The sequence below is a fragment of the Pithys albifrons genome, chromosome 13, assembly GCF_047495875.1.
Source record: "Pithys albifrons albifrons isolate INPA30051 chromosome 13, PitAlb_v1, whole genome shotgun sequence".
Taxonomy (NCBI): Eukaryota; Metazoa; Chordata; class Aves; order Passeriformes; family Thamnophilidae; genus Pithys; species Pithys albifrons.
The window spans coordinates 20,707,730-20,732,040 of NC_092470.1; the positions used below are offsets into that span (position 1 = coordinate 20,707,730).

General features: G+C 56.6%; 2 protein-coding genes across 2 annotated transcripts; one reads left to right on the top strand and one right to left on the bottom strand.

The window, feature by feature from the left end:
• Positions 1 to 1,645: 1,645 nt before the first annotated feature.
• On the bottom strand, positions 1,646 to 9,826 carry CLN6 (CLN6 transmembrane ER protein). The gene is made up of 7 exons (XM_071568743.1): positions 9,574 to 9,826; positions 8,537 to 8,651; positions 7,070 to 7,168; positions 4,465 to 4,653; positions 4,265 to 4,320; positions 3,318 to 3,440; positions 1,646 to 2,028 (listed from the first exon to the last, which is right to left on the bottom strand). Exons 1-7 carry the CDS (start codon positions 9,654 to 9,656, stop codon positions 1,740 to 1,742), a joined length of 954 nt encoding a protein of 317 aa, XP_071424844.1. The 5' UTR covers positions 9,657 to 9,826; the 3' UTR covers positions 1,646 to 1,739.
• Positions 9,827 to 15,580: 5,754 nt separating this feature from the next.
• Positions 15,581 to 23,564, top strand: FEM1B (fem-1 homolog B). The gene is made up of 2 exons (XM_071568694.1): positions 15,581 to 16,082; positions 20,569 to 23,564. Exons 1-2 carry the CDS (start codon positions 15,835 to 15,837, stop codon positions 22,202 to 22,204), a joined length of 1,884 nt encoding a protein of 627 aa, XP_071424795.1. The 5' UTR covers positions 15,581 to 15,834; the 3' UTR covers positions 22,205 to 23,564.
• The last annotated feature ends 747 nt before the right edge of the window (positions 23,565 to 24,311 follow it).

Sequence of the window (24,311 nt, forward strand, 5' to 3'; positions counted from 1 at the left end):
AGCTTGGCAGGTGCTGCTGTGGGGCAGGAGAAGGGGCTGGTTGAGGTGGGCACCAGTGGGAGGTCCCTGTGCCCTCACGGGGGGTGTGCAGGGGAAGGGGGGGCTGAATGTGCCCCTGCAAACTCAGCAGAGCTGGGAAGGGATTTTTGAGGTGGTTTAGCAGTTCTTTATTGCCTGAGGTTTTATTAATTAGCGTTTAATTCCTGGCAGGGGGTGAAGCAGCTGGTGCCAGGCTGTGCTGGAGATCCAGACCAAGGACAGAGGATTTGGTGGCCACAGTGACCACTGCAGAATGGACTGGACCCTTCCCAGGGCAGCCCCTGCTCTGCCACAGTGACACATTCCAGATCCTTAAACGAGGTGGGAAAAGGATTCTCCTCTCAAAGGCCCTGCAGGAACAACGGGAGTCCCGCAGCTTTTTTTATTCAGTGTGTTTTGCTGAAAGCCTTTTTTTCCTGCCACTTGGGTTGTGTCACACGGGGCTCAAACTCAGACTGGGCAGCCCTGAACCACCCAGGGGGGCAGCTGGAGCTGCAGGAGCTCCATCCCCTGAGGCTGGAGAAGGGGGAGCAGGAGCAGGAGCTGCTGGTGATGCCCACAGGGATCATTCCCCTCCCTCATGCTGTTTTTGGGCTGTTTGTGGGGCACTGACCCTTCTGAGCAGGAGCAGAACTGCTGGTGATGCCCACAGGGATCTCCCTCTCCCTGATGCCCTTTTTGGGCTGTTTGTGGGGCACTGGCCCTTTCTGAGCAGGAGCAGAAGCTGCTGGTGATGCCCACAGGAATCACTCCCTCCCTGATGCTCCTTTTGGGCTGTTTGTGGGGAATTGGCTCTTCTGAGCAGGAGCAGGAGCTGCTGGTGATGCCCACAGGAATCACTCCCTCCCTGATGCTCCTTTTGGGCTGTTTGTGGGGCACTGGCTCTTCTGAGCAGGAGCTGAGCTGCTGGTGATGCCCACAGGGATCTCACCCTCCCTGATGCTCCTTTTGGGCTGTTTATGGGGAATTGGCCTTTCTCAGCAGGAGCAGGAGCTGCTGCTGGTGATGCCCACAGGAATCTCCCTCTCCCTGATGCCCTTTTTGGGCTGTTTGTGGGGCACTGGCCCTTCTGAGCAGGAGCAGAACTGCTGGTGGCACAGAGCCCACAAGAGCAGGGCTGACACTGGAGTTCAGCCCTTGCCTGAGGTGTTTTGGGACTCTGTGTGGGGAATTGGCCCCTCCTGCAGCAGGTCTGGCCCCAGGAGGGCTCCTGGGAGAGGCAGAGCCAGCTGCAGGTCCCAGGGAGGGCAGCTCAGCCCCTCCCTGGCACGTTGGCTCAGGTGGGAGCAGCGTGGGAGGAGCAGGTTCATCTCTGTGCCAAGACAAGGGGAGGTGAGAACGTTGCAGCTTCCTGGCAAAGCACTGCCATGCCAGGCTGGGATGCTGGGCAGGGCAGGGATGATGCTGAGGGGCTCACCAGGGGCTGGGGAGCTGCCCCTGCTCTGGACAGCAGGGATTTGGTGCTGGGAACTGAGCTCTGGAATTGTGAGGGCACACAGGGAGATGCCCCTGCCCTGACCCTCCCTTTGAACAGTTACACTGAACCCTTTTTTGGGGGAACCCACCCCCCAGCCAGGTCCAGTTGTCACACACCACCTCCTGCAGCTACTCTTGGTCAGGAATTTATTGGAAATACATTAATCTACGTTAGAAAAACTAGAATTTTTTTTTCTTCTCAAAGCACTCTAAAATATCAAACCCTATAAACTTTCCTTTGCTGCGTGGAGGTTGTTCATGTGCAGGGTGTAAAATGCCCAGGGCTCAGGGATGTAGATCACTCCAGGGTACTTCTTCCTGAGGATTTTGTCATTCCACAGCCAAGCCACCCAGCCAGCGATGAGGAGCAGGGTGATGATGAAGGAGTAGAAGAGGAAGAGCCCGTTGCTGTCCAGGACAAGTCCTTTACGTTTTTGGTGCATCACTAAAGCCATCATGGCAAAGAAAGTGAAAATGTAGAGGATGAAGATCTGCCCCTCTGTCACCAGGTACCTGCAAAGGCAAAACTGCTGTCAGGGATGCCAGGAGAGCTCTGGGGAGGGCACACTCCCAGCTCTGGGGATGGATGTGTCCCCCTCCCCTGCCCCACAAAGCTGTGCTGCTTCCTGCTCTCTGTGTTCATGGCTCTCATCAGTCATTTAACCCCAGGCCTCTGTGAGGAGAATGGCCAGGGAATGTTGCCAGGAGGGAATGGAAGGTGCTGGGATGGCTGGGAGCAGGAGCCTTGAATGGCCAGGGAATGTTGCCAGGAGGGAATGGAAGGTGCTGGGATGGCTGGGAGCAGGAGCCTTGAATGGCCAGGGAATGTTGCCAGGATGGGAATGGAAGGTGCTGGGCTGGCTGGGAGCAGGAGCCTTGAATGGCCAGGGAATGTTGCCAGGATGGGAATGGAAGGTGCTGGGCTGGCTGGGAGCAGGAGCCTTGAAGGCAGAGCCAAAGCTGGATTCTGGCTCCAACCTGGGAATGTTGTGTTCCTGTATCCCAAACCCAGTGAGCTGTGCCTGGCAGTGCCCAGTCCTGCCTGGGTGGCACAGGAAGGGCAGTTGCACCCCTGGCTCTTCAGTCACACAGAGATTCCCTGACCCACTGAAAGTGCAATGGCTGAGAACTGACCAAATCATCTTGATGATTCTGCCCAGCAAGAATTGATTTACTGTATAAACCCAGTGTCAGCAGAGGGCAAAGCCACAGGCAAGAGAGAACACCAGCCCTGAGGATGGAGGAGAAGCTGCTTGGCTGCCACCAGGGCCAGCAATGGGGAGGAGGAGGCTCCTGAAAATGGGCAATACAAAAGGACCTGCAGGGCTGGTGGGGAGGCAGTGGCTGAGCATCCCCTGGGCTCTGCCTGGAGCTGGGACAGCATCTCCAGCCACCAGGGAGCTGCAGGTACCTGGTGAGCACCCCAAAACCACCAAGGGACTGTCCTGGGGCACAGCAAACAGCAGCCTGTGAGGGGAAAGGCAGCAGCTCCACAGGGGCTGCAACTCCAGCTGTGACTGAAAGAAACACCCCAAGCATGGACAGAATTCCTGATGGGAGTCCCTGGAGTTGCCCCAACTTCCAGAGACTGAAGTGGCTGCAAATTTCAATGAGATTTGATTTGATTTTCCAGCCCTGCAGAGCAGCAGCTGCAGCAAGTGCTGCCCTGGGGAATGCAGAGCCTCTGCCTGGGCTATTCCCTGGGCTATTCCCTGGGCTGTTCCCTGGGCTGTTCCCTGGGCTGTTCCCTGGGCTATTCCCTCCCCATCCCTGCCCACCCCTCATGGCCAGAAGCCCCTTACCAGTAGTAGAGGCTGCTGGGCCCCACCAGCAGCAGGGCAGCCACGGGCATCCTGCTCTGCTCTGCCACAGGGGTGAAGCAGCCCGTGAAATAGATGAACAGGATCAGGAAAAAAGGGATGTACCTGCAGAGATGAACAACTCCCATCACTGGGGGGCCCCTGGAAGTGGATAAACCCCCCCAGGCCAACCCAAGCACGTGGGCAGCTCCTGTGCTGAGCCTCTGAGCTCATCTCCTGAGAGGAGAAGTGGAATCTCTTGCTCTGAGATTCCTGCTGTGCCCGTGGGCTGGTGGGGCCTGGGCTGTTCATGTCAGAGAATGAGAATTCCCAGTCTTGGGCAGGAAAAGCCCAGTTTTGCTGATTAGGACAATTCCACTTGTGCCATTCCCAGGCTCTGAGAGCCTCCTGTTGAGTCCAGGCTGAGCTGCAGGAGAGCAGGATGTGGACCAGGATTCCAATAACCCCACAGAGCCCTTTTTTATTTAAGAGAATGGGATTTTTCTGCTTCACAGCACTCCAGGAACAGCAAATAAACCAGGAAAGGCTGAAGGGGAGAGATTTCCCTCCACTCTGAGCAGCCTCAGGATCATCTGGCAGCAGGTAAAGGGACAGACAGGCCTTTCTGGGGTCTCCAAATTGGGGTGTTTGGGGCTCAGATTCCAGTGGAGCAGAAATGGGGGTGGTCTTTGCACCTGGATATGCCATGGAAGGACAGGCTGTTCCCTCCAGCTGCCCAACAACTGCCACATCCCAGAAATACCCCTGAGACAGAGATAAAGCAGGATTTTCCAAGGGTGAGCTCCCCTGTAATCACCCTGGCCATGAGAACATTATCCCCAGCCAGCTTTCAGCAGCTGGGCTTCATTTTTTTTTCCACATTAAGCTCTGATCTGCTCAGATCTGCCCTTCCTCCTGTGATGTTCTGGGGCCTCCTGCAAAGCACTCACCACATGGAATGACCCAAATACTCATCATAGTAGTAGAGCAGCTCAAAGGAATCAATCTGCAACACAACAGAGGGAGATTTAGAGGGGCAGAGGGAACGGGGCGATTAGAGAAGAACAAAAAGTTCATATATTTGACAAGTGCTTCTGTAAATCCATCCTCTTTAGCCATAAGTGGGAGCTGTGAGTGGAAAGGCCTTTACCAGAGTCTCTGGCCTGAGGTTCCTGATGATGGGGTTCTCCCTGACAGACAGGTGGTGCTGGTACCCGCTGAAGATCAGCCGGTGGTTCACCGAGTCGCCCACCAGGTGGATGCTGGCGCCCATCACAAACATGATGATGCTCACGTAGACCATGGACCTGGGCAGGGTCTTGGGGGACCTCTCGATGAGCTGCAAGCACAGAGATGTGTTGGACAGCGAGGAGGACACCAGAGACACCTTCTCTAACTGGACAGTGATTCTGATGGAGCACCCAGAGCGATTCCTCCCCCAGGAATGAGCCAAAGGGGGTCAGGAGAGGCCAAAAGGAGCAGCACTTTCTGTGGCTTCAGAGGGGATCTCCAAGGCTGGCTGTGCCCTCCAGTGGCAGGGAGAGCCTCCAGCACACTCAGCTCTGCACACACCTCCCTCTCCTGCCTGAGAGACTCTGGAATTCTCCACTGGATCATTTTCCAAGGACTCTTCTTGAACTGTTTGCAGGTTGGTTTTTTTTTCTGTCTTCCTGATGGAACCAGACTCAGCCACCTCTGCATTTGCTTCTCAAGAATAAGCTGGGTTTGACCTCATATCTAGAAAGATCTGATTCCCAGCAAAACCAGTTGAGGCAACATTTTGGGCCCCAGTTTCAGTGCTGAGCTCTCCCTGTGCCATCCTGAGGTCTGTGGAGGCCACGTGGGGCTGACTCAGAGTCTGGGGCAGGTTCCTGCAGGCCTGGCTGGGGACAAGGAGCAGGAGCTCCACACTCAGCCTGCAGAGCAGGGAACAGCTCCAAAGGCAACCCCAGCTCGAGAGCTCCAGGCTCTGGAGGAGACCCCAAGTGTGGGGCATCACCATCCCAGCCCCAGGATCAGCCAGGGCCACCCTCACCTCCCTCTCCCTGCTGCCAAATCAGCTTTGCAGCCCTCCAAAAACAGGCAGAAGCTCCTTATTTGTATTTAATTCTGAGGCTTAACTTTCCCTTTCTCTGTAACTGCTGCATGAACGTCACAGGAGTCATGGAGGACAAGGAGAGCACAAGGTCCAGGGGAGCCCTCTGTGATGGGGAAGGTCCAGGGGAGCCCTCTGTGATGGGGAAGGTCCAGGGGAGTCCTCTGTGATGGGGAAGGTCCAGGAGAGCCCTCTGTGATGGGGAAGGTCCAGGGGAGCCCTTTGTGATGGGGAAGGTCCAGGAGAGCCCTCGGTGATGGGGAAGGTCCAGGAGAACCCTCTGTGATGGGGAAGGTCCAGGGGAGCCCTCTGTGGTGGGGAAGGTCCAGGAGAGCCCTTTGTGATGGAGAAGGGCCAGAAGACCCCTCTCTGAAGGGGAGGGTCCAGGAGAGCCCTCTGTGATGGGGAAGGTCCAGGGGAGCCCTCTCTGAAGGGGAGGGTCCAGGGGAGCCCTCTCTGAAGGGGAGGGTCCAGGAGAGCCCTCTGTGATGAGGAAGGTCCAGGAGAGCCCTCTGTGATGGGGAAGGTCGAGGGGAACCCTCTGTGATGGGGAAGGTCCAGGAGAGCCCTCTGTGATGGGGAAGGTCCAGGGGAGCCCTCTGTGATGGGGAAGGTCCAGGGGAGCCCTCTGTGATGGGGAAGGTCCAGGGGAGCCCTCTGTGATGGGGAAGGTCCAGGGGAGCCCTCTGTGATGGGGAAGGTCCAGGGGAGCCCTCAGTGATGGGGAAGGTCCAGGAGAGCCCTCGGTGATGGGGAAGGTCCAGGGGAGCCCTCTGTGATGGGGAAGGTCCAGGAGAGCCCTCGGAGATGGGGAAGGACAGTGTGACATCCTTCGAGGGGACACAGCAAAGGAAACACACCCTGAATAACAAATGGATTTTTTGGTGCTGCCAGGGAAGTCCAAGACAGCAAATTTTGACCTGATGAGCCCCCAGTCTGCAGAAATCAGCTGTGAAGGGTCACACTGAGCTTTCACCTCCAAAGCACCAGATCCTCAATATTCCCTTTTGGCCAAACCAGCATTTCAAATTTCACAGGCAGACTCAGGAGAGAGAGAGAGAAAATCATTTGCATCTTAGACATAACTCAATTTCTAGCTAATGAAGGTTAAAATATATTTATAATTGCTTTCTCATATCTTCTGGCTGCTAAGTATTTAATATAAAAAGGTTTCTAATGACCCCACAGTCTTTAACCTCCTAATGGTTTCTGTGATCCAGTGGTTGGCAGCTGGAGCAAGATAAATTCCAGCTAAAGACACAGTTCTAATGTTGAAGAACAAGTGTAATTAAGCTCTGGACAATTTAGAGTATCTACTGTAGTTCCAGCTGTCTCAGAAGGTTTTTTAAGTCAAGGCTGGATGTTGTCTCACAAATATGCCTTGGGTGAAGGGCTCTGACTCCTCCTGGAACCAGAATTCCTGGGGGAATTGATCTGCTTTGTCTCTGCAGGAATTTGAGGGGTATTGAAGTGGTCACTGCTTTGGTCTTTGAGAAGTGGCACCTCAGATTGTTCCTGCAGTGGCAAACTTTAACCTCCAGCAGGGCTGGGCATTTGGGAATAACTGACAGCCTGAAAACATCCCAGCCTTTACAGACCTGCATTGCTGGCCCTGTCTGTGCAGCATTTTCCAAGCTGAACAGCTGCCCCCCAGGGTTACCTTCAGCAGAAGAAATGGTGTGATGACATTGTAAGCCATGTGGAAATAATCCCCAGCACTGGGTTTGTTCAGAGGAAACCACTCCAAGGGAAGGATTATCTGAGGAGAGGGAGGAAAAGCAGCACATCAGCAACCTCAGCACCCAGTTTGGGGTCACAGCCCTGTCTCTGTCACTGACAGAGACAACCTTGGGAATGCTGCTGGTTCCTAATGGTCAGTCTGACCTCAGGTGGCTTTAGGTAACCAAGCTGGGCAGCTCTTCTTGGAGTGACCACCCCAAGAACCAGCTGGGAGTGGGTGCTCAGTGCACAGCTCAGTGTTCCCTCCTGTCACTGCCCAAAGCCAGGGCCATGAAGCTGTGGGGCCAAGGAAGGAATTTGGGAATCCTGCAGCAGGGGCTCTCCCTTCCCCCTCTGCCACCTCCAGGTGCCAAATATAAAACATTCCATTGAGGGGAATGGCCACTCCTGCCCTGCCCCAGCTGGAGAGCAGGAGCCCCAACTCCAGAGACACGGGCAAGGCAGAGGGAAGAGCAGTAGGAACCTCTCCAGGTCACTTTTGGTGAGAAAACATTAAATTGTAGGATTAAATGACACAGAAGAACCTCCCCAGGTCACTTTTGGTGAGAAAACATTAAATTGTAGGATTAAATGACACAGAAGAACCTCCCCAGGTCACTTTTGGTGAGAAAACATTAAATTGTAGGATTAAATGACACAGAAGAACCTCCCCAGGTCACTTTTGGTGAGAAAACATTAAATTGTAGGATTAAATGACACAGAAGAACCTCCCCAGGTCACTTTTGGTGAGAAAACATTAAATTGTAGGATTAAATGACACAGAAGAACCTCCCCAGGTCACTTTTGGTGAGAAAACATTAAATTGTAGGATTAAATGACACAGAAGAACCTCCCCAGGTCACTTTTGGTGAGAAAACATTAAATTGTAGGATTAAATGACACAGAAGAACCTCCCCAGGTCACTTTTGGTGAGAAAACATTAAATTGTAGGATTAAATGACACAGAAGAACCTCCCCAGGTCACTTTTGGTGAGAAAACATTAAATTGTAGGATTAAATGACACAGAAGAACCTCCCCAGGTCACTTTTGGTGAGAAAACATTAAATTGTAGGATTAAATGACACAGAAGAACCTCCCCAGGTCACTTTTGGTGAGAAAACATTAAATTGTAGGATTTAATGACACAGAAGAACCTCCCCAGGTCACTTTTGGTGAGAAAACATTGAGCTGTGGGAGAGATGACATGGGACAAGTTTCACAGGAGACCTTCCCCGTGACTGGAACAACACACTCGGTCCCAGTTACACCAGTACATCCCAGTCTCAGGGACAGCTCCTGAAGGAAGTTCCATCCTTTTGGAGCAGGAACAAGCCCAGGGGCCCACCCCAGCCTGTGCCCAGCCTGTGCCCACCCAGAGGCAGAGGAGGCCCCTTTCCCCTGGCTCACCATGGCGATGGGACGCCCAAAGTCCAGCACCCAGTTCTGCAGAGTGAAGTAGAACCAGAGGTCCAGGTGGAATGGGGAGGTCTTGAAGGAGTCCTCGCCCTTCACTGCCCCGTGCCTGCAGGGACAGAGGGACAGCCTGAGCTCCTGAGCCTCCCCCTGAGCACCCCCACACAGCCCCTGTGCCCCCCTGGCTGCTGGAGCACCGGGGCTTTGGGATTTATGGAATAACAGGGAAGGAGGAGGCAGGACAGAAGGCGAGAAGGTGTTACTGTCACTGGCCCATCCTGGCCGAGCAGCAGCACAAGAACAAGGTGAAAAGTGCTGTATTAAGTGCAACTATTTTTAACTTTTACATGACAAAGCAAAATCCCCAATTCCCGCGGCACTCAGTGCAGCGATTCCTGGTGGGATTCCAGCACCGGGATGCTGGGGATGCACCATCAGGTTCATCTCCTGTTCTGAAATCCTCCTGTGCCTCTGCAGAGCCCCGCTGAAGTTTCTCCATGAAATGCCCCTCCAGCCCCTCCGGACCGCCCCGTCCCTGCGGGAAGACCGCAGGAATCGCCCTCCTGGCGCCGGGAGAGGAACGGCACCCCCGGGATGAGCCTCGAGCCGGAGCCGCCGGAGCCCACGGGCCGAAGCGAGGACGGTGTCCCAGTCCACGGCACGGGCTGGAACGGGATCTTCTTTAAGGTCCCTTCCAACCTGGACCATTCCGTGACGATTCTGGGAACCCCGACGGAGGAGGATGAGGATGGTGGAACCCGGGATGCGCCGGGAAGGCTCAGCTGCCTGGCAGGGGCTGCGGTCACCCAGGTAAGCCCCGATGCCCTGGGCAGGGCTGAATGGGGGACCCCGACCCGGGGCTGGGGGTCCCCGACCCTCCGGGACCCCGCGGTCCCCCGGTGGGAGCGGGCTGGGGCTGGGGCTGCATGGGGCGCCCCGGGGGGCTCGGCGCAGGGTGACCCGCGGGGATTGGGTGCAGGGAGCACCCCAGGGATGAGGGAGGGCGATTCCAGTGCCGTCCCCAGTCTCACCTGCCCGGGAAGAGCGTCCCGGCGGGCGGGGGCGAGCCCGGGGCCGCCGCTGGGAACGGCCGGCGCCGCGCCGAGCCCTGCATGAGCCCGGCCCGGGGCTGCGGCCCCGCTCCGCTGCCGGTGCCGCCGCCGGTGCCTCCCAGCCCCGCTGCGGGGCCGCTGCCGCTCCCGGGGCCGCTCCCGGTGTCCCTCCGGTGCCTCCCAGCCCGGCCGGGGCCGAGCGGCGGCTGCGCGGGGACAGCCCCGGGACCGCCCCGACGGGGCGGGGGCAGCGCGGGCGGCGCTTCCCGGCCCCGCCAGCGCCGGGATGGGCTGAGCAGGTTCTGGAGAGGCAGGAGGAGCTGTTTAACCCTTCCTGTGCTGGGTGGGGGCAGCACGGGCAGACACAGCCCGGCCGCCAGGGTGGGCTCAGGGTGGGGAAGGGCTGGCACGGAACAGCTCGGGACAGGCTCGGTCCGTGCCATCCACGCACCGCTCTGAGCCCGAGGATTAATGGAAGGGACGTGCTGGAGCTCCGCTGGACTGGTGGCCACGGTGGCAGGGCCCGTCCCTGGAGCACTGACCTGCGGCCCCGATGGAATAAAGCAAAGGGACTGTGTTGTCCTGGAAAGCCACAAGACACGGATTCCATGCGCTGTTCCCTGTCCCCAGCTTTGGCTGGATAAAACCCCTCGGGCCAGGTTGGCTCACGGCACTGGAAGTGTGAGGCAGGGAAGGGTTTGCTCCCTTGGGGGCTAAATCTGTACTCCCTGGGTTTGGAGTTTAGAGACTAAATCAGGAGGGGCATCCACGCCTGAAACAAGCAGAGTTAAGGCACAGCTCAAGGAGAGCAGGTCAGGCCATTTAATGGACAAAGTGGTTTTGTAAATTCCAGAATGGTTTGGGTTGGAAGGCACCTTAAAGATCATCTTGTTCCACCTCCTGCCATGGCAGGGACACCTCCCACCAGCCCAGGCTGCTCCAAGCCCTGTCCAACCTGGCCTGTGACACTCCCAGGGATGGGGCAGCCACAGTTTCTCTGCCCAACCTGTGCCAGGGCCTGCCCACCCTCAGAGTAAAAAAGGTTTGATGCACCGAAACCCTTTGGCTTCCACTGCTGGCCTTGGGCAGCTCCAGGACTGGGGTTGGGCACGGAGAGCTCAGGGGTCACACCAGGCTTTGGCACCCCAGGATGGGCTCTGTGTGACCACAGGGACCTGTCCCAGCTCTGTGCCCTGGAATGTGCACGGTGGGCACCCCAGGGTGGGCTCTGTGTGACCACAGGGACCTGTCCCAGCTCTGTGCCCTGGGATGTGCATGGTGGGCACCCCAGGGTGGGCTCTGTGTGACCACAGGGACCTGTCCCAGCTCTGTGCCCTGGGATGTGCATGGTGGGCACCCCAGGGTGGGCTCTGTGTGACCACAGGGACCTGTCCCAGCTCTGTGCCCTGGGATGTGCATGGTGGGCACCCCAGGGTGGGCTCTGTGTGACCACAGTGACCTGTCCCAGCTCTGTGCCCTGGGATGTGCATGGTGGGCACCCCCGGGTGGGCTCTGTGTGACCACAGTGACCTGTCCCAGCTCTGTGCCCTGGGATGTGCATGGTGGGCACCCCCGGGTGGGCTCTGTCTGACCACAGTGACCTGTCCCAGCTCTGTGCCCTGGGATGTGCATGGTGGGCACCCCAGGGTGGGCTCTGTGTGACCACAGTGACCTGTCCCAGCTCTGTGCCCTGGGATGTGCATGGTGGGCACCCCAGGGTGGGCTCTGTGTGACCACAGTGACCTGTCCCAGCTCTGTGCCCTGGGATGTGCATGGTGGGCACCCCAGGGTGGGCTCTGTGTGACCACAGGGACCTGTCCCAGCTCTGTGCCCTGGGATGTGCATGGTGGGCACCCCCGGGTGGGCTCTGTGTGACCACAGGGACCTGTCCCAGCTCTGTGCCCTGGGATGTGCATGGTGGGCACCCCAAGGTGGGCTCTGTGTGACCACAGTGACCTGTCCCAGCTCTGTGCCCTGGGATGTGCATGGTGGGCCACTGAGGGGTGACTGGGGACAGTCCCTGGGGAAAGGAACAGGACAGTGGAATTGTGGTCTGGAGGAATTGTGGTCTGGAGCACAGGGAGCTGGACCCACCGGAGCTGCTGAGGCTCCCCGAGCTGCAGAACAGCCACCCAGGCCCTGCCCAGAGGTGCTGCCAGGGGGAGCAGCAGCGCTGCCTCCTCCAGGGTTCCTCCCCACCTCACTCCTGCTGACCCAGAGGAGACACCCAGAGTGGCACCTGGAGACAAATATCCTTGAAAAGCACAGGAGATGGTTGAGATAACAGAAGCAGGTTCCACTCCATCTTACCATGAACTCTGCTTGTCCTGCTGTGCCCGACACGTGTACAGGGCCCTGAAGGGCTGACCCTCCTTGACTGGCACCCCTGCCCTGGCCTGGCCGTGCCCCCCTGCTGTGCCATCCATAATGCACAGCCCCAGGGAGCTGCAGCTCCTGTTTCATGGCTCTGCATTAACTATTCATAGGGCTGAGAGCAGATCCCTGGCAGGACAATGCCCTGGCAGACGGTGGCTGGGACTGGGATCAGGTCACTGGTGGGCTCAGGTGGCCCATCCTGGTGTGGGGCACCTCCCGAGGGCACGGGGAGAGGAGCTGTCAGAGGCCAGGTGGGTTGTTGGAGCTCCTGGTGAAGGTGATGCACGTGTGGCAAGGCTGGGATGGTGTCCCCAAAGCTGAGGATGAAGGCCCTGCATGTGCCAGGCTGGGCATGGTGGGCTGGGGGTGGAGGCAGGACTGGGGGGGCAGGAGCTGCTGGCCCTGTTGGAAAACAAACAGTGGAGTGAACGAAGCAAAAGGAAGCCCAGCCCAGCCCAGTCAGCCCATCTCAACTGAACCAGATCCAGCCCAGCTGAACCCAATCCAACCCATCCTGGCTGAACCCAGCCCAGTCCAACACAACTAAATCCAGGTGAACCCAGCCCAGTCCAACCTAACCCAACCCAACCCAACCAAGTCCAGGTGAACCCAGCCCAGCCCAACCCAACCTGACCCAGGCCAGGTGAACCCAGCCCGGGCCAACCCACCCAATCCAACTGAACAAGTTCCAGCCCAACTGAGCCTGGCTGAGCCCAACCCAGCCTAACTCACCCAGTCCAACCAACCCATCCCAACAGAACCCAACCCAACCCTGCCCAGCCCAGCCAACCAAATCCAACTGGACCAGATCCAACCCACCCAGTCCAACCAACTCATCCCACCTCAACCCAGTCCAACCCTCCCCAGCCCAAGTGAACCAGAACCAGCCCAACCAAAGCAGGGTCAGAAAGGCCAGCCTGGGGCCAGTCCCTGTGTGGAGGGCAGGGATGGGCAGTACAGGGACAGCTGGACAGCACTGCAGGCCCAGGGGAGGGGAACAGAAGCAGCTCAGCTGGAGAAAAGGAGGCTCAGGGGGGACCTTCTCACTCTCCCCAACTCCCTGACAGGAGGGTCGGGCTCTGCTCCAGGGAACAGGGACAGGAGGAGAGGGAATGGCCCCAGGCTGGGCCAGGGAAGGGGCCACCTGAGTTTCTGGAATTTCTGCTTGGAAAGGGTTGTTATACATTGGAATTGCCTTTCCAGGGAGGTCTGGAGTGCCCAGCCCTGGAGGTGCCCAAGGCAGGACTGGCCGTGGCACTGAGTGCTCTGGGCTGGGGGACAAGGTGGGCATCGGGCACAGGGTGGGCTCCAGGGGCTGGCAGGGCACAGGGTGGGCTCCAGGGGCTGGGAGGGCTTTGCCAAGGTGGGCATCGGGCACAGGGTGGGCTCCAGGGGCTGGGAGGGCTTTGCCAAGGTGGGCATCGGGCACAGGGTGGGCTCCAGGGGCTGGGAGGGCTTTGCCAAGGTGGGCATTGGGCACAGGGTGGGCTCCAGGGGCTGGGAGGGCTTTGCCAAGGTGGGCATTGGGCACAGGGTGGGCTCCATGGGCTGGCAGGGCTTTGCCAAGGTGGGCATCGGGCACAGGGTGGGCTCCATGGGCTGGGAGGGCTTTGCCAAGGTGGGCATTGGGCACAGGTGGGCTCCAGGGGCTGGGAGGGCTTTGCCAAGGTGGGCATTGGGCACAGGGTGGGCTCTGTGGGCTGGCAGGGCTTTGCCAAGGTGGGAATCGGGCACAGGGTGGGCTCCAGGGGCTGGCAGGGCTTTGCCAAGGTGGGAATCGGGCACAGGGTGGGCTCCAGGGGCTGGGAGGGCTTTGCCAAGGTGGGCATCGGGCACAGGGTGGGCTCCAGGGGGCTGGCAGGGCTACTCCAAGCAGGAACGATTCCACAGTGGAATTACAAGATAAGGCAGTGACTGTGCAGCTCAGGAGGGGGTGTGTGATCCTGTGCCACCCACGGGCAGTGCCAGCCTGGCAGGCTGGGCTGGGGGAGCTGGGGGGGCTGCTCCAGGCCCTGGGACTGTGATTCCATAACTCTGTTCTTCTGTGACTCCATAATTCTGTAATTCCATTACTCTGGGAATCTCTAATTCTGTTATTCTGTAATTCCATAATTCTGTGACTGTAATTCTGTAATTCTGTTATTCTGTGACTCTAATTCTGTTATTCTGGAACTCTGTAATTCTGTGACTCTCTAATTCTGTAATTCCATCATTCTGTGACTCTGTAATTCCTTAACTCTCTTATCCTGTGACTCCAATTCTCTTATTCTGGAACTCTGTAATTTTGTGACTCGAATTCTGTTATTCTGGAACTCTCTAACTCTGTGATTCTAGAACTCTGTCATTCCATAATTCTGTGATTCTGTAACTCTTTAATTCTACAATTCCATAATTCTGTGACTCTTTAATTCCAGAACTCTGCTATTCTGTGCCTCTGGAATTCTGTGATTCTAGAACTCTGTCATTCCATAATTTTTTGACTCTGTAATTCCGTAATGCTTTTTTTCTGTGACTGTAATTCCAGAACTCTGTAATTCTCTTATTCTGTGACTCTGTAATTCCAGAACTCCATAGTTCTGTTATTCTGTGACTCTGTAATCCCATGATTCCAGAACTCTGTAATTCTGTTATTCTGTGACTCTGTAATTCCAGAACTCCATAGTTCTATTATTCTGTGACTCTGTAATTCTGTGACTCTGTAATCCTGTGATTCCAGAACTCTGTAATTCTGTAATTCTGTGACTCTGTAATCCCGTGATTCCAGAACTCTGTAACTCTGTTATTCCGTGACTCTGTAATTCTGTTATTCTGTGACTGTAATTCTGTGACTCTCTAATTCCGTGATTCCAGAACTCTGTAATTCTGTTATTCTGTGACTCTGTAATTCCAGAATTCTGTAATTCTGTTATTCCGTGCCTCTGTAATTCTGTAATTCCGTGACTCTGTAATTCCGTGATTCCAGAACTCTGTAATTCTGTTATTCTGTGACTCTGTAATTCTGTGCCTCTGTGACTCTGTAATCCCATGATTCCAGAACTCTGTAATTCTGTAATTCCGTGACTCTGTAATTCCGTGATTCCAGAACTCTGTAATTCCGTGATTCCAGAACTCTGTAACTCTGTTATTCCCTGCCTGTAATTCTGTAATTCCGTGCCCCTGTGACTCTGTAATCCCGTGATTCCAGAACTCTGTAATTCCGTGATTCCAGAACTCTGTAATTCCGTGATTCCAGAACTCTGTAACTCTGTTATTCCGTGCCTGTAATTCTGTAATTCCGTGACTCTGTAATTCCGTGATTCCAGAACTCTGCAATTCTGTTATTCCCTGCCTGTAATTCTGTAATTCCGTGCCCCTGTGACTCTGTAATCCCGTGATTCCAGAACTCTGTAATCCCATGATTCCAGAACTCTGCAATTCTGTTATTCCGTGCCTGTAATTCTGTAATTCCGTGCCCCTGTGACTCTGTAATCCCGTGACTCGGTGCCGCCCCTCTCTCCTGCCATCCCGTGCCCCCCTCACGCTGCCGTTCCCCAGCCCCGTCCCCGGTGCCCCCCGCGCTGCCGCCGCCGCTCGGAACGCGCCGTCTCGGCCGCGGTTGCCGGCGGGGCCGGGCCGGGCCGGGCCGGGGCGGCGCTGCCGTTCCTGTTCCGGGGCGGCGGCGGGGCCGGGCCGGCGGTGCCTCCCGGTGCGGGTCCCGGTGCGGGTCCCGGTGCCGGTGCCAGTCCCGGTGCCGGTGGCGGGGCCGGTCCCGGAGCGGGTCCCGCCGGGGCCCCGGGGCGGCCGCATGTGCGGGCCGAGGTGCGGCGCGGCAGGACGGAGCGGGCCGGGCGGCGGGCGCGGGGCCGGGGCCGGGGCCGGGCGGCCATGGAGGGGCTGGCCGGGTACGTGTACAAGGCGGCGAGCGAGGGCCGAGTGCTCACCTTGGCCGCGCTGCTGCTCAACCGCTCCGAGAGCGACATCAAGTACCTGCTGGGCTACGTGAGCCAGCACGGCGGGCAGCGCTCCACGCCGCTCATCATCGCCGCCAGGAACGGCCACGCCAAGGTGGTCCGGCTGCTGCTCGAGCACTACCGGGTGCACACACAGCAGACCGGCACCGTCCGCTTCGACGGGTACGTGAGCCAGAGCGGCACGCGGAGGGCACGGGCACACACCGGGCATGGGCACCGGGCACCGGGGATGGGCACACACCGGGCACGGGCACACACCGGGCATGGGCACCGGGCACCGGGGATGGGCACACACCGGGCACGGGCACACAGCGGGCATGGGCACACAGCGGGCATGGGCACACACCGGGCATGGGCACCGGACACCGGGGATGGGCACACACCGGGCACGGGCACCGGGCACGGGCACCGGGTGTGGGCACACACCGGGCACGGGCACACAGCGGGCATGGGCACCGGGCACGGGCACCGGGTGTGGGCACACACCGGGCATGGGCACACACCGGGCATGGGCACACACCGGGCATGGGCACCGGGCACCGGGGATGGGCACACAGCGGGCATGGGGACCGGGCACCGGGGATGGGCACCGGGTGTGGGCACACAGCGGGCATGGGCACACAGCGGGCACGGGCACGGGGCATGGGCACACACCGGGCATGGGCACTGAGTGTGGTCACACACCGGGCACGGGCACCGGGCATCGGGCATGGGCACACACTGGGCACGGGCACACAGCGGGCATGGGCACCGGGCACGGGCCATGGGCACACACCGGGCATGGGCACTGAGTGTGGGCACACAGCGGGCACAGGCACCGGGCATGGGCATGGGCACATAGCAGGCATGGGCACTGGGTGTGGGCACACAGCGGGCATGGGCACCAGGGATGGGTATGGGAACACATCGGGCATGGGCACACACCGGGCACGGGCTCACACTGGGCATGGGCACACACCAGGCATGGACTCCAGGGATGGGTATGAGCACACACCAGGCACACAGCGGGCATGGACATGGGCACACACCAGGCACACATCGGGCATGGGCACACACCGGGCACGGGCTCACACTGGGCATGGGCACACACCAGGCATGGACTCCAGGGATGGGTATGAGCACACACCAGGCACACAGCGGGCATGGACATGTGCACACACCAGGCACACATCGGGCATGGGCACACACCGGGCACGGGCTCACACTGGGCATGGGCACACACCAGGCATGGACTCCAGGGATGGGTGTGAGCACACACCAGGCACACAGCGGGCATGGGCACACACTGGGCATGGACATACATCGTGCATGGGCATGGAGTCCAGGGATGGGCATGGGCACACACCGGGCACGGGCTCACACTGGGCGTGAACACACACCGGGCATGGACTCTGGGGGTGAGCATGGGCACACACCAGGCACACAGTGGGCATGGGCACATACCAGGCATAGGCACTAGACATGGGCACACACCGGGCGCAGGCACACAGCAGGCACAGACTGGGCACACAGCAGGCACACAGCAGGCATGGGCACATACCAGGCATGGGTTTGGGCGCACACCGGGCACAGGCATGGCCATGGCCATGGGTGGTCACCGGGCATGGGCACCAGGCACACACTGGGCATGGGTACACACCAGACGTACATCAGGTACACACTGGGCACTAATGCTGTGGACACCTGGAGCTGGATCAGGGCAGGGTGGTGGTACCTGCACCCTTGGGTTTGGATCAGGGCAGGGCAGTGGTACCTGCACCCCTGGGTTTGGATCAGGGCAGGGTGGTGGCACCTGCACCCCTGGGTTGGGATCAGGGCAGGGTGGTGGCACCTGCACCCCTGGGTTGGGATCAGGGCAGGGTGGTGGCACCTGCACCCCTGGGTTGGGATCAGGGCAGGGTGGTGGCACCTGCACCCCTGGGTTGGGATCAGGGCAGGGTGGTGGCACCTGCACCCCTGGGTTTGGGGCAGGGCAGGGCAGGGTGGTACCTGCACCCCTGGGTTTGGATCAGGGCAGGGTGGTGGTACCTGCACCCCTGGGTTTGGGGCAGGGCAGGGCAGTGGTACCTGCACCCCTGGGTTGGGATCAGGGCCGGGTGGTACCTGCACCCCTGGGTTGGGATCAGGGCAGGGCAGTGGTACCTGCACCCCTGGGTTGGGATCAGGGCAGGGTGGTGGCACCTGCACCCCTGGGTTGGGTCAGGCCAGGGTGGTACCTGCACATGAGGAGCAGGATGAAGGTTGGGTGGTACTTGGACACCACGACCCACCCCTTTGTTTACCCAAATTGAGGGTTTTCAGTGTCCAGCCCAGACATCCCAAGCAACATTCCTTCCTCCCTGCTGGTGGCCAGCACATGGGATGGCCGGGGGCCTCCCAAAGGGAGGCAGTGGAGGGAAGATGGTGCCAGGCCCTCAGCTGGGACCCACCAGGGCAGTGGTGCTGGTGCAGAAGCCCCCTGGAGAACCCCCAGGCTCCCTGGGTGCTGCACTGCCACGGCAGGAGGGAGGAGCAGCGTTGGTTTTGGAACCTCCCAGAGTGCTCCTCAAGTTCTCACCTTTGTGTCAGCGTCAGACATGAGGCTGAGCAATGCAGGAGGTGTTTGGGACAGCTTGAGGTGGTGGCACAGGGAGGGCAGTCACGGCAAACACCGGGCAAGGTGGGGTCTGCACTGGGGTCTGCCCTCTGTGTCACCCTGAGTTCCACCTGAGCAGCTGCCCCTGGCCCAGGGAAAGGCTGGCTCAGTTCTTGCACACCAAATGCAGCAGGAGGAACCCCCTTCCCCGTGTGCTTTGGGATTTGCTTTCTTCCTTTTCCCTCCCAGCCTTTTTTTTCCCCCAAGCAGAAACTGGTTGAGAATTCCTTGGCTGAGGTTTGCCCCAAATCCCGCGGATGGAAAGGCTCCTGTTGACAGACAGCAGATGCTCTGCTGCTGAGTCTGTGCCTTGCTGGGGTGGGGATGTGCTGCCAGAGCCTGGCACAGATTAAAGGAGGTGCTGTGTGAGGCACAATGGGCACAGTGGCAGAGGAGGAGGGACATGTGACCCCGTGGGGTTGTCGAGCCTCAGATAAGGTGGCACAGCAGCTCCCCTTGCCTGGGCTCCAGCTTGTCTCTTGGAGCTTTAGTGCACCAGCAAATTCCCTCATGTTGGTTACCAAATCCTGTCCCTTGGCTTTCCTTCTCTTTTAATATAGAAGGATTTTAGTGGGATTTTTAGCAAAATAAGGAACTTCTGAGTGTGAATTTTGTCTGCAGGCCAGGGAGCTCTCAAACAGCCTCTGGAGCGTTGTCTGGAGGTGTTGGGTTTACCAACAGCCACAGCTCTCACTGCAGAGCTCTGAGAGCTTCATCAATTGATAAAACCCACTGGGAAGGTGAAAGTTAAGCTGGTGTTTTATGGTATTTTAACTTTGGGAAATGTGGCTGTTTGTGCATGTGGAAATATTTGTCCCTCCTCAGTGGTCTGGGACTTGCCTTGGGCATTTCTTGACTGCAGTGGGAATGGTGCCTGTTCTGCATGTCAATCCTGCTTCAAAAACCAGGAATGGGAAGCACATCAGCCTTTATCTTTGGAGTTATGCTGTGCTGGCTTGGGGAATGAAAACAGCTTCCCAAACAGCAGCCTGTCCCCTCATTTCCCACTCCCACTGTGGTGTAAATCTCTGGAACAGTCCACAACTTCTGCTTTTTAAGTTTTATTTTCTTCCCAGAGTTCCATGTGTGTAACTGCTGGGCTGGGTCATGGCACAGGCTCTGAGTAAGGAGCAGCAACGGAAACAGTGGCAGTTTTGCAGCTCAGGGAGAGACAAAAAGGGAAGTGATAAGAAATTTTGAAGCCAGTTTTGCTGCCAGGGCTGGTGTTTGTGTGTCTGGACTGTTATTCATGACTGAGCTTGTTTTTTTGTGTCAATACATCCATTCAAAGCTTTTTCTTGTTCTTTAATGGCTCAGTTTGAGGCATCAAAGTGATAATTCTTGTAATGCTTCTTCCCAATTCATGTAACTCTTTTTTCCCATTCATGTAACTCTTTTTTCCCATTCATGTAACTCTTTTTTCCAATTCATGTAACTCTTTTTTCCCATTCATGTAACTCTTTTTTCCAATTCATGTAACTCTTTTTTCCAATTCATGTAGCTCTTTTTTCCAATTCTTGTAGCGCTTCTTCCCAATTCTTGTAACTTTTTTCCAATTCTTGTAGCGCTTCTTCCCAGTTCTTGTAACTCTTCTTCCCAGTTCTTGTAACTCTTCTTCCCAGTTCTTGTAACTCTTCTTCCCAGTTCTTGTAACTCTTCTTCCCAGTCCTTGTAACTCTTCTTCCCAGTCCTTGTAACTCTTCTTTCCAGGTCTCCATGGACTGAGGGCTGGAGCTTGTAGGTGGGATCTTCAAAGCAGCCTGGGAAGTACTGGTGGAATTGTGGCCCAATCCTTTGGCTGCTTTGAAGCTCCACTTTGCTCCCCTCCTTCCTGGGGTGGGTCTGTGTGCTCAGCCTCATCCTTTGGTCTCGGTGCTCCCTTTGAGTGCAGAATTGGGGTGGCTGTAGCCCCCCTGTTGATGGCTGGGTGTGTGTGTGTGTGCCCGTGGCGTGGCTGGGGCGCTCCTGGCACAGCATCACTTTAACTGCCCGTTCCTGTCCTCCCGTTGGCAGCTTCGTCATCGACGGTGCCACGGCGCTCTGGTGCGCGGCCGGCGCCGGCCACTTCGAGGTGGTGAAGCTGCTGGTGAGCCACGGCGCCAACGTGAACCACACCACGGTGACCAACTCGACCCCGCTGCGGGCGGCGTGCTTCGATGGCAGGCTGGACATCGTCAAGTACCTGGTGGAGAACAACGCCAACATCAGCATCGCCAACAAGTACGACAACACCTGCCTGATGATCGCGGCCTACAAGGGCCACACGGACGTGGTGCGGTACCTGCTGGAGCAGCGCGCCGACCCCAACGCCAAGGCCCACTGCGGGGCCACCGCCCTGCACTTCGCGGCCGAGGCCGGGCACCTGGAGATCGTCCGGGAGCTGGTCAGGTGGAAGGCGGCCATGATGGTCAACGGGCACGGCATGACCCCGCTGAAAGTGGCCGCCGAGAGCTGCAAGGCCGACGTGGTGGAGCTGCTGCTGGCGCACGCCGACTGCGACAGGAGGAGCAGGATTGAGGCTCTGGAGCTCCTGGGGGCCTCCTTTGCCAATGACAGAGAAAACTATGATATATTGAAGACTTACCACTATTTATATTTAGCGATGCTGGAGAGGTACCGGGACAGCGAGAGCGTCATCGAGAAGGAGGTTCTTCCACAGATCGAAGCTTATGGGAACAGGACTGAATGCAGGACCCCTCAGGAATTAGAGTCCATTAGGCAGGACAGAGATGCCCTTCACATGGAAGGCCTCATTGTGCGGGAGAGGATTCTGGGCTCGGACAATATCGACGTTTCTCACCCCATCATTTACCGGGGCGCGGTTTATGCGGATAACATGGAGTTTGAGCAGTGCATCAAGCTGTGGCTCCACGCCTTGCACCTGAGGCAGAAAGGCAACAGGAACACCCACAAGGACCTCCTGAGGTTTGCTCAGGTCTTTTCCCAGATGATCCACTTGAACGAGCCCGTCAAAGCCAAGGACATCGAGAGCGTCCTGCGGTGCAGCGTCCTGGAGATAGAACAAGGCATGTCCCGGATCAAAACCACGCAGGACTCCGACATCCACACGGCCCTGGACAACTACGAGTGCAACATCTTCACCTTCCTCTACCTGGTCTGCATCTCCACCAAGACCCAGTGCAGCGACGAGGACCAGTCGCGCATCAACAAGCAGATCTACAACCTGATCCAGCTGGACCCGCGGACCCGGGACGGCTCCAGCCTGCTCCACCACGCCGTCAACTCCGGCACCCCCGTGGACGACTTCCACACCAACGATGTCTGCAGCTTCCCCAACGCCCTGGTCACCAAACTGCTGCTGGACTGCGGCGCCGACGTCAACGCTGTGGACAACGAGGGCAACAGCCCCCTGCACATCATCGTGCAGTACCACCGGCCCATCAGCGACTTCTTGACGTTGCATTCCATCATCATCAGCCTGGTGGAGGCCGGGGCTCACACGGACATGACCAACAAGCAGAAGAAAACCCCTCTGGATAAAAGTACCACCGGGGTGTCCGAAATACTCCTTAAAACTCAAATGAAGCTGAGTCTCAAGTGCCTGGCTGCCCGCGCCGTGCGGATCTACAACATCAGCTACCAAAACCAGATCCCCAGAACTCTGGAGGAGTTTGTGAAGTTCCACTAGGCCGTGTCAAACCTTTCGTGGTGGTGCTACCCCGGGACAACACCAGGCAGCAGAATATACGTGAAGTTGTTTTGTTCTGTTCCTTTGCTTTTGGGTTCCTCTGGGTTCAATCTGCAGCCTCAGTTCTCGTGCAGATTTAGGAAGTGGGGGGTTAAAAAAGCCACATCATTTTCCTGTAGTCGAATCTGATGTTTGAGGTTTTGGTTGTTTCTTTTGGTTAAAAGAATCACGTCGTTACCTCTTGGTTTTATAAACAAAGTGAAAAGAATCCCCATGTAACTCCTGTAGAATGTTTTGTTTCCAATCCACATCTCCACTCACCATTCGCAGGTTTTAACACTCCTTGGAGTGAGGTGGGAAAGACAGATTGGGAATTCTGTGGTAGTTGGTTAAAAGTGAAGTCTGGACACCCAGAGCAGTTCGGTGCTCTCATACCTCACCATCTCTTTATGCCTTTCAGGTTGTGCTGAAGATGTTGGTAACGTTTGAAAGTTCCATTTTATTTTGAATTAAATTTCAAACAGCAGTTACCAACAGCTACAGACGTGGGGGATGCTCTGTTAGGAGATACAGGTTGGAATTTAGCTCTGGTACATTTTCCTAGTGCTAGTTGAGTTACCAAGCCCTTCTTTTACACTACTGCAGTAAGTACTGAAGAACCTTTGAACTGAAAACTTGCACTTGACCGAAAACACCCGAAATCATCGTTTCTTTTTCTGTAGCTTTGTTGCTCATTATATAAAGATCATGCATGGCTACCTAGAGAATGGATAGGGTATTTGTGTTTGTGTGTGTCCCAACATTTCAAAATGCTTTGAACTTGTTTCCTTTATGTTGTTCCAATGATCAACACGCACCTTTTTTTTTGACTCAAAGGATGTAGAACTGCACTCTTGGGTTCCAAATGCTGTATCTTCCTAACGGGGCAGCCAAAGAGAGTCTTCCTTGAACTGGCTTTTCCAAGCAGTGTGGAGTCTGTGCCTCCCTGAATTGGACTCGAGGGGTTTTCCTGATTTTTACTCCTTTCATTAGGAAAATCTCTATTAACACTGATTTTTACAAAATTGTCCTATCATAAAAAGTCTTCTATGATAAGCAGCTGATTGTACAATAATTCTGTGGCTCGAGAATGTGCTTCTCCTCCGTAGAAGTTGCAGATGCTCCAGCAGTGAAACGACACTTGTTTTGACAGGCTACTGAAAATCTGGTTGTTTTAAACACAGCTTTTTAACTGTCAGATGATGAGAGAATGTTCTGTAGGGGTTTTTTTTTTAAACAATCCGGGTAGAACTTTAAGGCGAGATTTGGGCACACGTTTCTATTTGTATGACAAATAAATAAACATTGAATGTGGAATTGACTCAGAGCTCTTCACGTTTCTCTGGGGATCAGAGCTGGGTGTTGTGGCTTCAGGAGCAGGTTGAGGAACAGGTTCCCAGAGAAGCTGTGGCTGCCCCATCCCTGGAAGTGTCCAAGACCAGGTGGGACTTGGAGCAGACTGGTCATTTCTGTGGGCTGCAGCAGATCCATCACAGCCCAAGCCCTTCCCTCCCCTTAGTCTGGAATTTTCCAGGCATTAAAAGCTGCAGCGTTGCCCCTGCTCTTTGTGGGAGTTACTCAAGCTCCTGAGATGATTCCTCAGCCCTGCAGGTGCTCCATTCCCGGGCAGAGCAGTGCAGTGACATCCCCTCTGCCAGGAGGGGTTTATTTATGGCTCTGGAGCTGCTCCCTGAGAGCCCATTGGCTTTTAAAAATAACCCCAGTGAGCTGAGCTGAGCCCAGAGCAGCCCACGCTGAGCAGGGAGGGAGGGCAGGGGCGTGCAGGGAGAGCTGTGTCTGTGTGTGTGTTTGTGCACACACGTGTCTGCAACACACAGGCACACGTGTGTGTGCCTGTCTGCATGTGCAGGGGCTTTGGGATGGACACACATGTATGTGCACACAAGGGTTAATACACACAGAAACACACACATGTATATACATGGACACATGTGTGTGTGCCTGTCTGCATGTGCAGGAGCTCTGGGATGTACATACATGTATGTGCACACACAGGTTTATACACACACATGTATATACATGGACACACATGTATGTGCACACAAGG